Source organism: Homalodisca vitripennis, chromosome 3 (assembly GCF_021130785.1).
Source record: "Homalodisca vitripennis isolate AUS2020 chromosome 3, UT_GWSS_2.1, whole genome shotgun sequence".
Taxonomy (NCBI): domain Eukaryota; kingdom Metazoa; phylum Arthropoda; class Insecta; order Hemiptera; family Cicadellidae; genus Homalodisca; species Homalodisca vitripennis.
In genome coordinates this window covers 14,600,576-14,617,204 of record NC_060209.1, presented here as the reverse complement: position 1 = coordinate 14,617,204, position 16,629 = coordinate 14,600,576, and the positions used below count along the sequence as shown (strand labels likewise).

Here is a 16,629-nt window from a genome sequence, read left to right as displayed (position 1 = left end):
CATCATTTCGCATAAAAAACACCGTTATATCTCAAAATGGACACTTACAAACATAAATCTGGTGCTCAAAAACGTAAAGAAAGGCAAAAGAAAATTGAAAGTTCAAATAAAGGATCCAGGACATTATTTGACGTTGGAATCAAAGTAGACGTAGCTACAACTAGTTCTAACAGCGGCCCTAACGACCCTGGCGCCGCCAGGGAGAAACTTTGCGAAGTTTCTCACAGTTTTCATGAACACCCTAATACTGAAGACAGCGAAGATCTTGAAAGCTGTAGGCCTAATGCTGATGAAGGAGAAACAATGGTAGATAGCTTTTACCTCAGAAACCTGATCCTAAAGATGATATTGTTTTGGAAGATCACAATCGTGACATTCTAAATGCTAATGTAGATTCGGGGTTAGGAACTATAATTACCAGTTCAGATTTGGGACTTCTGAAAAACAAGGTGGTGACTGACAGTGTGATTGAGACTTTAGTGAAAATGGGTCCATCTTTGATGCCGTCAGATCTGCCAAGTGATGGAAAAAGAGCGTTTTCCAAAAACGGTTCTTTTTTCAAAAAGGCCGAACGGAGAGAGCGTCAGAAGAGATTGGCTTGTATGGAGTGAGACTGCTGAGTCTCCTTATTTTGTTTTCCATGTAGACTTTTTCAATAATAATAGTGGGGGTGAAAAACACGATTCAAATAAGTCAGTTTTGTTAAGTAACGATGGATGGAAAAAGGAATATGGATGGCGGAAGCTTTACAACAAGCTACCTTTGCATGAAACCAGCGCTTTCCCACAAAAATTTGCTACATCCAATGGAGAGAGTTAGAAAGGAGGCTAAGTGATGGATCAGACATTACATTCTCAACTCGACTCAGAACTGGCTTCAAGAACCAAATATTGGAGGGATATATTTCAAAGATTGCTCTCCGTGGTCATGTTCCTTGGAGAGCGAGGATTAGCTCTCAGAGGGACCTCTGAAAAAATTGGGATCCCAACAATGGAAACTTTCTGGGTCTGATAGAGCTGTTAGCGGAATATGACCCTTTACTAAGAGAACATTATTGCAAAAGTAAAAAAGGCCCAAGAAGAGGGAAAACGTGTTCAAGCTCATTATCTGTCTAAAGACTCTCAAAATGAATTCATTCAAGTTTGTGGGGAAAGAGTTTCGACAGAAGGTATTGGAAGAAAGGAAGAAATCAAAATATATTATGCTATTATTGCTGACTCTACCCCCGATGCCTCACATACTGAGCAAACAACGTTGATCTTGAGATATCTCTTAGATTGTGAATCAGAATTTAAAAATTTGCGAAACGATTTTTAAATTTTGTTGACTGTAACAAAAAAACTGGAATGGATGTGGCTAAGTTGATTATTAGCGAGCTCAACAAACACTCAATTCCGTTGAAGGAATGCAGAGGCCAGGGGTACGACAATGGATCCAATATGGCTGGAATATACAAAGGTGCCCAAGCCATCATAATGGAGACCAACAATTTTGGCTTTTTATAATAACTGTGCCGCACATAGCCTCAACCTGTGTGGGGTTAATGCTGCTGAATGCTGCGAGGAAGCTACAACATTTTTTGGCATGCTGCAAAAGACGTATAACTTCTTTTCTAGAAGCCCTCAAAGATGGGAGTACTTAGAAAACAGAATAGGCTCTTCTCTGCACAGTATTTCTCAAACGAGATGGTCAGCCCGAGTAGATAGTGGCGCCCTTTCGTAAAGCATTTGCCTCTCATCATCAATGCCCTCAATGATTGTAAAGAACTGAATCTATCTGCAGAATGCAAGACAGATCTGAAAGGGCTATTGAAATATCTACAATCGTTCGAATGTATCATGATGTCGACAATATGGCTAAAGGTGCTTGTTTGCAATAGACAACAAAAATAAAGTATTACAAGCCCGATCAACAACTCTAGACGTTGAAACAAAAAATCTGAATGATTTAATAGAGGAACTAAAAGTACTGAGAGACAGATGGAGCAATCTCTACACTGAGGCCAAGCTAGTGGCAGGCAACATGGCTGAGAGTGTAGATTGCGAAACTGATTTTTAAGGAAAAAAAGATTAAAGAAAAGAAAGATTTTTCATGACGAAACAAGGGACGGCACGGAACAATCAATTAAAAAACGAAGAGGAACGTTTTAGGATTGATGTCTTCTTCAAGATCTTAGACTCAGTCTTAGGGGGACTGTCTCAGAGATTCGAGTTTGCTGGAAAAATCAGCAACCTTTTCCAATGTCTTTGGAAATATATGAGGAAGACGACAGTTTTTATTGAGCAGCAATGTTTGAGTCTGTGTCAAACATACAAAGAGGATATTGAGATGGAAATTTTAAATGAATTTAAACATTTGAAATCGATTCATCGCACTAACTTGGGGGAACAAACTCTTCAACCATTAAGTCTAATAAACGCTCTAAGGAAGAACAAACTAGATAGTTTATTTCCAAAATATCACTACAGCGATCCGGTTGTTCTGTTGCATACCTGTATCTGTCAGCCAAGGGGAGAGGAGCTTCAGTTTGATGAAAAGAATTAAAAGTGCAAATCGTTCTACGATGACGCAAGACGCATGAATGACCTGAGTATTCTAGCCCATGGAGTCAGATTTGGCACGTAGTTTGAAATATGACGACATTATAGAAGACTTTGCTGGGAAGAAGGCCCGACGAGTTGTGTTTTAGTCATGTTTAATGTTAGTGAGTAACATAGCCCCAATGTTTCTTTATTAATTTTCAATTTATGTTTTTGTACAATGTTCATTAGGTTTTGTTCATTTAATTTTTTTTAGTTTTTGTTCGTTAAGTGATTGTTCAATGATATTTAGTTTTTGTTTCATTAGGTTTTCCAGGAAACCTATCATTAAGTTTTGTTTTCTACTAAAAAGGAGAGCGAACACGAGTTGAACTTTAATTTTAATGATTTTATTCTTTGTTAATTATGTTTTGTCCATTTAGTTCATTTAAGTGTATATTTTTTAAGGATGGTGTTTTTGATTTTAATTAAGTTCAGTGAGTTTTGTTTTGTATTGATTTAATAGTAAAAAAATAATCACTACATAATTATAAACCTCAATTCTTTCCATTTGTTTAGCAACATTTATTTATATAACTTAAATTGAAGTAAATACAGGAAAAATCACGGATTTGGCATAATTTTGAAGAAGTGAATCATTTAACAAATAAGTAAATCAAGTAATGGAGTAGTAAGTTTTGGAATAAAATAATGCTTGCTATGTTAATATAACCAATATGGGAATTTTGTTCTAACGTTGGGGGGGGGGGGTGAATTTTAATGTAATTAGGTTGGTTGCCTGTTGAATCTTTGGGGGGGGGGCCCCCGGTCTTCATGATTGCATAGGGGCCCGAGAATCCTGTCGCCGGGCCTGACAAAATGCAAGTTCCCTGGATGCGTCTATGGCTACATTAGTTTGTTAAATTAATATTTTACGCTTGTATAGGCCTACACACAAAGATACAATATACTTATAGAATAGGTAAGTAGATGCAGTGTAAACAAAATGGCGCAAGCGAGACACGATCCACACAGCTGATAAAACGGAGACGAGGATATGCTTGTCCCACTCCCCACCACTGGAGGGGGCCCCTCCTGCGCGGGCTGCTTAGATATTTGCTTCTGCGCAGGTTTCTTTGCGAGCGGTTTATCTATAGTAAGTCTTTAAAAACCGTCACTCATAATCAGAAGTGTTTAATAAAATATAAAACACATAAACGCATCTTTCAATCTAGCTTCCTTTGATGGAAAAGTGACAGAACAATAAATAGCCATCATGGTATTTACAGTTTTATCGTTTGCGGACAAGTATATCACAAAATGAATTCCAAAACACGATTTACCAGAAAAAATACCTGATATTATTTCAGAGACATTGGAGAAGGTAACTTACATTCTCTGAAGTCGCAGCGTCGACCTGAACTCCAACGGAGTTGAGCAGTAACCGCACCACGTTCTCGTTCCCCGAGTAAGCGGCGAAGTGCAGAGACGTCATGCCGGACTCGTTACCCAGCTCTCCCACCAGGCTGGCTCCTGTCGGTGGGTCAGACTTGACAGTGGCGGGGACACTGGCCAGCAGTTCCCGCACTGTGTCTGTTGGGCAGAGGATATTTCTTATTACATTGTAAGATCATAGCTACTTCAAACTAGGCTGGTTGGATGTGTAAGGGAATCAAAGAAAAGTGAGCCCTTCTCCAACGGAACTTAACGTATTGCGCTTATGTCCAATCTCTTCTTTCTTGAAATAATTGCTTGGAGGGGGCGCAATAAAATCAGTTTTGGAACCCCTTTAAATAACGAAAAAATGCATCTGAAAAGCAGGATTAAGTAAAAATAAGCGCTATCCTACTGACGCTCTTTTCATTGAATCTTCACTCCTATCCTTGCGACAATTGTACATAAAGCATGTTTTAGGTCATATCTATAGATAATTTTCCCAGAAGCATCACATTCTTATAGTACCAGACACGCTAGTAATGTCGGAATACCTCTTACAAGGTTAGTTAAATAAGTTTCTATAACAAATTCCTTTCTTATTTTCCTTGTATTATTCAGAAAGATTTGCAAAAACTTCAATCTTTTCGAGTATTCGAATCAACTTCAATTTCCATTTTTAAGAAAAACTTTATTTTCTTCCTTCTGCAAATTGGCCTTGAGGGAGCCGAGGCCCTAATCTTATCTGAATAAGGGCGGACTTGACCTTGGTCCTTTCTTTTCCCCCAACACCACCTGTCATTCATCTCCATTTTCAAGTTCATAATCAGTCCAAGTAAATTAAATATATTTTTTCGCACCAAATAGTTTAATTTGTTAATTTTATTGTTGTTCTTTCGTCTCTGTACCTTATCCGGCAAAACAAGCTAAAATTAATTTCTGTAAAGGGTAGCGTCTCTAGCCTACGCACAGGCTGCTTGCCCATGTAGGCTAATTTCCAAATATATATATATATTCACAAAAATTACAATGTTTTAATATCTTTTCTAACAAATTAATTGTTTGCAGACATGTTTGTAATCTCTGTTTCAATGTGAAAATTGTGGAAATAAACTCATATTTTATTTAATTTTTTCATTTCTCATTGATGAATCCTCTTTTACTTTGACCAGGTACAGTTCTTACACCTTGCTATACAATTTATACAGGAAAACAGAATCATAGTTATGTTTCTATAGATTAAAGAAAAACTCGGCTGAGATGCTTATATATAGTTTGATCTCTATATGACATCGACCTATTTAGGTGAACAATACTGAGTGAAATCTTAGCAATATGAAAATCAATTGTGTGCCTTTTTTTGTAGAATAACTATGGAGGGAGAATCTTGAGAAATAAAGGGACTTGGAGTGAAAGGTCATAATTTTAAACGTCATGGAGATTCCTTGTTAACCATATGTGAGTTACATTCTTGACGCTCTGTTCTTATTGGAATTAGTTATAAATTTAAAACAGACACTCCAATAATATACTTTTTTTATTTCTATGAGGCTTTCCGTGCTCAAGGAACACATAATCAGACCCACATAACTGAATAAAAGTTGTTAAAATTATAATGTAAACAATTTTGTAATAAATAAAAACATGTGTCATTAAAAATACAAGGAGTCTATGTAGGCTATGTATAAAAAAATAAAGTTGATATTTAGTTAGATCAAATAAAGTAGTAGCGGTGAATTTTTAAAAGGCCCAGGTTCATTATTTAATAGATTATTTTGGTTCTTCTTTATAAAAATGGTTTCATATGCATTGAGGAATTTTTTGTTTTTGGCTTCTCGTAATAATTTTTGAATTTGAAAAAGAGTGTCCAGTTTGAAGTGCATGTTTTCCATGGCCGATTTTTCTTCTTGTTAGCATTTCAAACATGCTCTATGTTCCTTAGCTCTCTTTTTATCTTCCTTTTGTTTGGCTAATGTATTTTAAATCACAATTGTTACAATTAATTTGATAAATTTCAGATTTTTCTTCTTCATTTAGTGTATTCTTTGGATATTCTTGGATGATCTAACTTAATATCAACTTTATTATATATTATATATATATATATATATATATATATATATATATATACATACTGTCCTGTCATAGAATAATATCTCCTTGTATTTTTAATGACATGTTTTTATTTAGTATTACAAAATTGTTTATATTATTATTGTAACAACTTTTATTCCTAAGATTAAGATTTAGTCACGCCAATATAAATAAAAACTTATATACTATATCCACTATGTCTGAGATGTACTTTAGGCCATAGTGAAACTTTGGAAACATATCTTTTTTACGTGCCCTGCATATGACCATGCTAGAAGCAAGCTTTAAAACTAATTAAGAATAAGTATGGGGATGAATTTTCAAAACTTAACTAAAATCCTCCAGTCTTTTTTTCCCCGAAGCCTATTAGCCTAGAGCTAACAATTAGGGAAGAAAAAAAACACTTTATTCAGTGATGTGGGTTTGATGATGTGTTCCTTGAGCATGAAAGAACTCGCAGAAATAAAAAAAGTATATTATTGGAGTGTTTGTTTTAATTTATAAATTTATATCATATGTGAGTTGATGCTAGCTAATAATTTAAAAACAATGATGTTTCTAAATTTGTAATATGCTAATGAGTCTTTGTAAGATTAAAAAAACGTAAGCTGAGTGATTTGAGAGTAAATATCAATCACGAATAGTAGAACCTTACCAGCCTGTCCAAAGTATGCAGCGACATGCAGAGCTGTGACTCCCAACTTCTTGCTGGACACCCTAAGGGACTGGGAAGACTTCATGACCTCCAACACCTGCCCGTGGCCGTTTTGGGCTGCGAGGTGGACGGCTGTGAACCCAGCCTACACATAAAATGTAGGCCTGTAGGATTACTCCAACACATTTCTCTGATTCTTTGTTTAAAGTTTGTTATTGACGATGGAAGGTTTGGCAGGATAATAGTAGTTCGGACATTTGCCATCGCTGTGGTTACAAAAAGGTATAACACAACGTTTCGAAAATTGGTATCTATCCTCTTCGTCAGGTGAGGGAGTTATTAGTACAGCGCAGTATTTATTTATTCACTGCTATAAAATTATGATGCTTAGTACTTATTAGCCAATTGTATTTGAGACTGACACAATAAAACTACTTAGAGTTCTATTGTGTCAATAATGAAGTTTGAAGAAGTTTCAGGAGAAACCCAGTTTAATCTGGAATGAGTTCTATCTACTGATATAAATCAATGATGTAGAATTAAAGTCTGTGTTATTGATAATTATTACTGCTATGTTTTGTACATTAATTATATATCTCTATTACAAATAAGTAAGCATTCAGGACGCACCTTCAATGCAATTAGCTAGCTATGTTTGAAGTTTATTTTTAAACATGGAAGGATTGTGAAGGAAACAGAATTTTTCCGAACATTTGTCATCGTTGAGTGAAACAAAAATGACCTTGTATTCCTTGTTATTTATTACTGTGTATTTTTGACCTGTATTCTGTAGTTCAGTTTTAATAATTAGTGTTGTGTTTAGCTATTTATCAAGTGCATGTTTTTAGAGTTACTGAAGTTGACACTCAACATGGTGATTGTGATTCCTGACTTAGGCGTGTCACAACGCTCTGGTGTGATTTGTTATTTTAGTCTAGTTTGTAATTATTATGTGTTAGGTTAGTTATTCGTGAAGAAGAGATCACATTGCAGATCTCGAAACGTAATGTTACTGATTTTTGTTTCACTGAACGATGGAAAATGTCCAGAAAAATCCTGTTTCCTTTAGCTAGCTATATTATTTAATAACAGACCACTAACCCAAGGAGAACCCACCTTGTTCTCATCAGTGCACGAGGCACCTGCCCGAACCAAGACCTTGACCACGTCTGCATGTCCACCCTCCGCGGCCAGCTGGAGTGGGGTGGCCTCTGTCACCCTGTTACGGGCAGAGATCACTCCCGTGCGGTCAAACTTCATCAGCTCCTCGATCACCCTCACCGAGCCTTGCATCGCTGCTATGTGCGCACAGGTGTTGCCGTCCTGGAACATGCAGAACATAGTCTTAACAAGTTCAAGATCAATCTTCTTTATTTTCTAAAATACATAAAATTCTACCTTCCAGTGCACTTAGAGGCGCGTGCGGGAGTTCAGTTGAATAATACTTACAATTATCTTTAGTGTTCATTGTTCAATTTGTATTCTGATAACAATGTCTTCACTTAAACCAAATTTACAAATCAGCAACAAGTAGGTTAAATTTAACAAAAATAATATACCAGGAGATTAATATAATATAATTTAGAATAAGTGACAAGCATTACAAATTTACAAGCAACAATAAATAAATATACACTGTAGGTGGTAACAAGCAATATAATTTGAAATTTAATAACAAATAAAAAAAAACATTCCAATTGGCTGTACAAATAATAAATAAATTATAAAGAAGAAGAAATTCATAGTACGTAAAAAGAATTGGATTAGTAAACAATACAGTTTAACATTTACAAACTAAATAAATAAAATATAGTGTAAGTTGTAACAAGCAATATAAATAATATATAGACTATGGCTTCATATATTACAATTTCAACACTCATTTAAACTTATTCCTTTGCAAAGTTAATAGCTTTGATTTTAACTTTATGTTTTTTTTTTTATCAAATATCACCTTATTGCCAAAGAATCTCACAAAGTCAATATACAAAACTTTTGGGCCAAGATAACATAACTGATGTCTACTCGATTCCTTGGTAAAAATGTACTTCGAGTAAAACATAATTACTATATCTGGTAGTTCTATTTGATGAATTTAGATTGAACATAAATAAACTCTTTTGGATATACATAATTGAGGCGTACTTATAAATCTGTGTGGAAGTTAAAATATTGTGTTCTGTAAAAAGGTACCTCATGCTAATCCTGAATCAAGAAGAAGTCGGTTTCAATAATGCTGTGCTTTGTTGAATTCACAGTGGCGTTGCAAAACATATTAGCACTGTAAATGCAGTGCAGTAGTTCATAATTTTGCAACATGAAATTCAGCAAGATCAGCAATGTTGAAAAGATAATATTCATAGCATCCAATGAATGTTTCCAGAGAATATTATTTAAACATTTCTTGATTCTTACAACACTTATAAATTCAGTTCAGACAAATGAAGAAGGAAGATTTTCATCTTCAAAGGATTCGTTGAAGAAAATCCGAAAATTATACAGGAATATCTTACCTTGGTGCAAGCCATCACCAAACTGGGGTGTTGTTGCAGGAAGAGTTGAGCGACTTCCGGGAAATTGTTCTGCGCAGCCGCATGAATGGGCTTCTGTCCTTGGTCATCCGTGGCGTCAATGCTGGCCCCCAGCTCCAGCAGCAGACGACAAACCTCCAGCTGACCTGCTGCCGCCGCGAGGTGCAGAGGCGTCTGCTTCCTCAGGGTCAGCACATCGATGGTAGCGTTGTGATCTTGGATAAGGAACCTATAAGAAATAGAGTTGTTGTGGTATACCACAAGAGTAATACATGAATGCTAAGTCTGCCCACAAACGTTGGATTTATCGTTGAGAACTTACTTGCAAAGATTAGCAAATCCCTTGGTAGCCGCCAAATGTAACGCTGTCTTACCAACCCTCGACTTGCTGTTAATAAACGCTTTGTTCGTCAATAAGGCATCACACACCTAAAAAAAAACGTATAAAACAATGAACTAAAATCGTTAGATTGTTTTTAAAATTAAATTTAGACTGCCTTAAAAATGATTATAAACCACTTTTGGATTCCTACAAAAATTATTTTCAAGTAAAGGATAACATAATTTCGGACATTTGCCATCATTACAGGTTATAAGAGGTATAACACAACGTTTCGAGGATTGGAATCTGTCCTCTTCGTCAGGTGTGGGAGGTATCAATATATACGAAAATAACAATCAGAATAAAGTAAATAAGGGAAAGAAAAGGGTTCTAACATACCCAAAAGCTGCTTGATGTCTAGTCCAGGCGTTGTCACTGCACAGGACTTTTTTAAAGGAAAGGCCGATCCCCTTTTAAGCCTTATTCTGCCCGTCATCATGAGCCACTGGCTTGTGAGAGGATCTTATCAAACAGAATAAGGGGGAAAGTCACTACAGTACAAGGTCAATGGTACTGATAAAAAGTGCGAGAGTCACAGACAGGATTTGAACCTGCGCTATCCTTAACTCAGACCAAAAGTCCAACGTCTTAGACCGCTCGGCCATCGACACTCCCAATTAGACCACTCCGGATGCAAGTCCCGAGCACAAAGTACGTATTAGTGCTTTGGGATAGTTTAGACGAGATAGATCCATAAACTACAATGCTCTTCAGTAACCAAATCTCTAGAATCTACCTGAAGGTATCCCTGATCAGCAGCTAGATGCAGAGCAGATCTGCCCTCGTTGTCAAAGACATCCACCCTGGCGTGGTTGGCCAGGAGGGTTGTGACCATCTCCATGTGCCCTTGGTGGCAAGCGATGAGCAGAGGTGTCCAGCCCACCGCGTTCTGGCGGTTCAGCGCCTTCTGCGCTTCGGTCGCGTTCATATGGGCGAGCATCTCCAGCAGTGTATCGTTATTCCCCGTCACTGCGATGTAGTGGAACACCGACTCCATCATCTGGAAATAGAGAATATCAGAGTTACAGATTAGGTTAACATTTTCACGCACAGTGTTACAAATGAATAACGCATTTTGTACGTCTGAGCTGCACGGTGTTACATATTTGTGACGTTGCCTATTTTTTTCTCTAGGAGTTAGCACAGTAGCGCTACATGCTTGCAAACTAGTGAGTGTAGTTCTGTTGCTTTCTACTAGATGGCTCTGGCTTCCTCAGGCTTGGGTTCTACAGATCGTAGTTTTTTGAGGTTATGTAGAGTCATGAACGTGTTTCACTAAAACCTATAATAATATTTACTTGTGAATGTGGTAAGTCAAGTGATTTAATTCTTTAGATGTAATCTATAGTTAATGTAGTTAACTAAGTCAGGGTAAATAGGCAACAATAATCCTGTAATCCTTTAACAAAAACTGTTTTCCACTCCTTCATGAAAAAAGTAAATTGTTAGGAGCTTGACTGCCTTGAATTGATTAGAACTTGTCTTGTTACGACTATTGTTCTCCTTGTTTGATACAGCTGGACCAATGAGAGAACACCGCGGATGTAAAACTAGGAGTGAAATTACAATAAATATATAATGAGTTGCACGGTGTTACATATATGTAACACCCCTTTATTAATAAATCACTACTAAAAAAATAATATAGAATATTACATGTAAAATTTTATTTTCTAATAATAAATAAAACCTAAATAAAACATTAATTTTAGAAAAAAAAGATTTATGTGCAGCATGGGGCCAAAATGTTTTGTTTTCCCCGTGCAAGAAATATTTAATTCGTAAATTATCATTGTAGACTTTTTATTGTCCGCTTCAGACATTTTAGACACATTTTAGACATTCCAAAGACACAATCCGTCTTTGGATTGTACACAATATGTAGTGCAGTCATTGAAGCGAAAAATACGGTCTTACCTCCGAATTGTTTTACTGTGAACCGATTTGCATGACATTTTGGAATTAGGCTCATCTTACCCTTCACTTCAAAAGTGAAAATGGTCTGAACTCCGCCTATTATTTTTAAGGGGTGTAAACAACCCCTTAATGGAAAAATTGACATTGAGCCATTTTATCGCTAGAAAACATGTCTAATAGTAAGTGGTGAAATTGTAAAGTGTTTTCTAAAACAATTACCTCATATTAAAATCATTTTCAACCCCTTGAAAATCTTACAACCCTTGCAAACAACCCCTAAATTGAAAAAATCACAAAAAAATAATTTGGTATGACATAAAAAGATGTAAGTATAGAGTAAGTAATATTTTATATTCTCTATAATAATCATCAAATTGTTATCCCCCTTTCAACCCTTGAAAACTAACCCTTGATAAAAAATTAAAAAACATTTTTATAAAATGAAAAGGATTTAAATATTATTCCACACTCTCGAAAATGATTATCATATTCTTAAGCTTTTCTACCCTTAAAACTACACCTAAATAAAAACAGTAAATATATATGATTACATATTTAAAAATAATTTAATTTAGAGTAAAAGATTGCCATTTATTGAATAAAATATTAACAAATTATATAAAATTCACTCAAATGTGTTATATATACATATAAGAACGTTGGTATGTATTCATGCCTATGTTTCCAAAATATATGAGCCATATTATGTATATATATATATACACATTACAATAGTTTTGGGTCTCTATTATACTGCGCACTTTCACATTGCTCCAAATACTCACACTCCGAAATCTTCAGTTACTAAGTAGAAAAAAATATGATAAGTTTCTGGACCATAACTCCTACAATTTTCATGCTAACAAAATTAAAAAAAAAACATTGTAAAGGTAATTAAGAGAGCTACAACATAATTAATTGCAATATGTAGTAAAAAAACCTTTTTTCTAAAACGGTGAAGGGTTGAAGGGCTTAAGAGAGGCTGTGATTGCGCTGCCACGCGCTCTTTAAACAATCATATCTCCATCAATTTTCTGTTTGAAAGAAAAAACAAAAAAACCAAATTGTTTGTCAGAAAAATACCTACATTTTTCATTTTACACTTTTATACGTATCTGTCGTCATTTTTGAGATATTATGAAAAAAGGTGGTTTTTTAAAAATTTGAAATTTTTTTTAATCGTGACTTTTTTTGAAAAATATTTGTCCTGAAGCAGCCAAACTGATACAATCTATCAAACTCTTCACAATAAAGTTAATTCTAAACGGAATACGTTTAATTTTAATTATGGTGGAAATTGCACTTATGAAACCCATTGATTTAAAAGAAAAAAAACATTATATGCTCCTCTTATTTGCAATACAGCTCACTTATTTTACGTGCAAAAGACTTTTATAGATGATTTTTTGCTTAAAATTAGGCCTTCTATCGATATCCGAGGTTATTTTGAAAAATAAAAAATTCACCCCCGAGAAGGGTGGCAACCCACCCCCAGAGTGGTTGCGGAGTTCAAATCATTTTCACTTTTGAAGTTAAGGGTAGGATGAACCTAATTCCAAAATTGTATGTAATTCGGTTCACAGTAAAAAAAAAATCGGAGCAATAATGCTTCAATGACTGCACTAATGTCCTCATAGTCATACTGATGGCGAAAGAAATGAAGAGAGACCTGGATTCTGGCCTATCTGAAAATTGCAGGCGCTACTACTAGTATGTTGCCGCGCCTTGTTTCGTAATTCCATTATTGTTTCACTGTTTTGATTGATTTGCGGTCTAATTGTTATGTTTTATAATGACGGTACTGTTTTGATCAATTTAAATTGAGCAAAATTTATGTTTGTAATAAATTCTAAACATTGTGGTTGTAAAGAAACAATAATTAAAGGAATGAATTGCTGAAATTGAAGGTTTAAGATAACAATTACTAAGGTTCATATATGTATAATGTAAATGTTAGTGCTCTTTTATGTATATAAAATTTAACATTGATACCTTACTGGACTAACACAATATTGAATATACAGTAAAACAAAAAAACCTCTTACGCAAAAATAGGAACATTTTAATTGGGTTAAAAATATTTTGCTTCAACAGCTTTACAAATACCACGTCAAAAGAAAATAATTATATTTTGCTAAAGTTGTAAATTGTTGAATATGAAACCGAGAGAACACAGTTTAATTCCTCCAATGGTAAGCATGTTCGGAAGATAACATAAAAAACTTACTATTAGTACTGTTGAAATTAACAAGACTGAAATAATGGGCGCGTCTAAGATGAGTCACACTCTGCAGGAATGCCCCATTACTGGACAACAAATAACTCCATTGCTAGGATAAAACAATTCGCAGGGTTGGCTGTGGGGCGAAGCGCCTGAAATTACCGCGCGGCAACACACTAGTACACAGCTGTGCGCCGGCACGGGCCAGGTTCTCTTCTTTTCTCTCGCCACCAGTACTAGTTTACAAACACACTTATCTTCACATATTACATCTCATACAATAATTATGCAGGGGGTGAAAAAAACATACGCAACAAACTTTTTTACGCCATTTTTTCTGCTAACCATATAATGCCACTAATGAGCCTAAAGTAGCCTGACCATTATTGGGTCATCTTTAGTTTATTCTACATAAGCTGTTACAAGCTTTGATTTTTTTTACCTTACATTTTGCTTTTTCCTTCAAATACACTAAATTATTTTTAAACACCTTTGTAACATGAACAAGAATTAGTTTGTTTTGGTAAAATACTTCTTTTATGTATTTTGTGAGGTGAATTGAGTATTTGCTGTTAAAATTTTGACTAGTAAGAAAATGCTTGTCTATTATTGGTGTGTATTTGTCTACACGCATATTTAATTTTGTACTAATGCACAAAAAGTTATTGTTTTTGTGCATGCACAAAAGAGTATTGCTTTTTTATCCTAGATTAAGGATTTATATAGCAGAGTTTCCAAATATTGTAAATTAAGAATTTTGCAGTGTCTACTAAAAAACTTTCTTATGATCTACGTATAATTAGGTGAAATACTGTGCAACTCACCGTGTCTTTGTGTTAAAGCTTTCCATTACTTCATTAACACAATATTTTAAAACAAAACCTTTTTTATTGGTTTTTATCACAAATAGTTAAAATTCCAAAATAAAATAACGGACAAATCAGTAAACATAATAATATCCATCACGTGTATTAATTCACTAGCACTTATCCTAACCCTAAGATGAGTCTAATGATGAGTCACACTCTGCAGGAATGCCACATTACTGAAAACAAATAACTCCATTACTAGGATAAACAATTCGCAGGGTTGGCTGTGGGGCGAAGCGCCTGAAATTTACCGCGCGGCAACACACTAGTACACAGCTGTTGCGCCGGCACGGGCCAGGTCTCTTCTTTTCTCTCGCCACCAGTAATTAGAGTAGTACAAAATTACCTACATTGTAATGAGTGAGAAATACAAGAGCTTGCAAGGAATTTCAATGTAGGTATGTATAACAACTGAGATGGTTCAGCTTTTAGAAAGGTCAACTTGGTCAAAAATGCTTTTAAAATATCATTATCATGTATCACCACTCTTTTAGTAAGACACAGAACATAAAGCGCCACTTAATAGAAGAGAAAACACAGAGGTATCACTAGACAAATTGTTCTCAACGCGATCCAATGGCTAGGTTTAGTAATGCCACTTGCGGAATCTAGGATGAAAATTTAACTGAAATTAGCACATAGACCTGCACTCTGTTTTGAGGTGTCCGCAGCCGTATTCGCCACTAGAAGAATAGTATCACGGAAGAAGCAGCTTTAACAGCCTACCACGCTCTTTGTGAGACCCTCATATCCCATAGAATTTCGATATTGCGTGGAACTTCTGCATGTAACTTACAACGAGTTCTAATCTTACAGAAGAGGGCCATTAAAGGAAATGAAAATGCAAGATAGTTGCCTTCTAGTCTTCAAAAGTCTGTAAGTATTAAAAGTAATAAATATCTATATCCTCCAGTCCAAAACACTAGTAGGTCTTCTGAGAATCAATAAGAGACACCAGGAGGTCAAACACACTGCACCAGACATGGAACAGACTTTAATTTGACAACCCATAGCTTGAAGCAGAAGCAAAATTTTTCAATGCCTTCGAGCATCTCTGAAGGTCTTGGAGCTGAAATTGTTAAAGGAGAAATGAAAATCATGGCCAGAAAATAGACCTTTTGTTTAATTTTAATTACATTTATAATTTAATTAAGTTTTACCAATGAACGAGCAAGCGAGAGAATCAGCTGACCATGTCTAAAGTTACCACAGTCTATCCAAGCACCGCTACGCCGCTCGGCCGGCAGTCGGTGTGGTTGCTCATCTCGTCTCGGTATGTTTGTCTCGACCTACCTCTCTCATCACTCCTGTGTGTCTTCTGTACACATTAACTTCTCTCATTACTCCATCTCACCCCCTCAAGCTCACCATTCCCCTGTATTGTGTTACCTATTTGGTTATACCTTGCTCACCCTTTATGTGCCCCGTTGTGCGTACTGAAGTGTATGTTCTCCCGCGAACGTGGACTATCCGTCAGTGTTGACCTCTGGAGCCCCTCCCCCTGGAATTCTCTGTGTCTGCCTCCATTCTCGTGCATCTGGTACAGGGACTCCTCCTCTTGTGGTACTCGGGAAAGATAACTTCCCTTGGTAAGTAACTGTATGGCACATCCTTGAAATATTCCATCATCTAGTTTCCTTTTAGAATTTGTGGAGAAATTGAGACCCCGACTGGTCCTCCGAACGTTTATAAGTAACCATTCAAGATAATTTATTGATTCATTTTATTATTATGTTCACCCCCTTGACATATTTTGGCCCACCAGGGAGATATATGTCTCTTTCTTAAACTCGACACCTTTTTTGTGTCGATAAACGTTTAACCTGGAAGGATTGACCATGAATATTGGCTAATAAATAGATTCTGTGTTCTGTTTATAAATAACGCAAAGCATGATCTGGCACTAACTTTGTTATCTGTTTTATGGGTTTTCTCTCTCTATGTAATGTACATGATAACCCAGCAGGGATCACTTCTGGTTGGTTTATACCTACCAGTTGAACACAC

At 35.7% G+C, this 16,629-nt stretch overlaps 1 protein-coding gene across 1 annotated transcript in view; it reads right to left on the bottom strand.

Moving 5' to 3' along the window:
- LOC124358084 (ankyrin-2-like) overlaps positions 1–16,629 on the bottom strand; it is a 47,226-nt gene that overhangs the window by 27,895 nt on the left and 2,702 nt on the right. Inside the window, exons 3-8 of the mRNA XM_046810379.1 lie at positions 10,352–10,615; positions 9,556–9,662; positions 9,216–9,462; positions 7,819–8,025; positions 6,703–6,847; positions 3,913–4,112 (exon numbers count right to left, since the gene is read on the bottom strand). Of these exons, the coding sequence (XP_046666335.1) occupies positions 3,913–4,112; positions 6,703–6,847; positions 7,819–8,025; positions 9,216–9,462; positions 9,556–9,662; positions 10,352–10,615 (1,170 nt within the window). The remainder of the gene's footprint in view (positions 1–3,912; positions 4,113–6,702; positions 6,848–7,818; positions 8,026–9,215; positions 9,463–9,555; positions 9,663–10,351; positions 10,616–16,629) is intronic.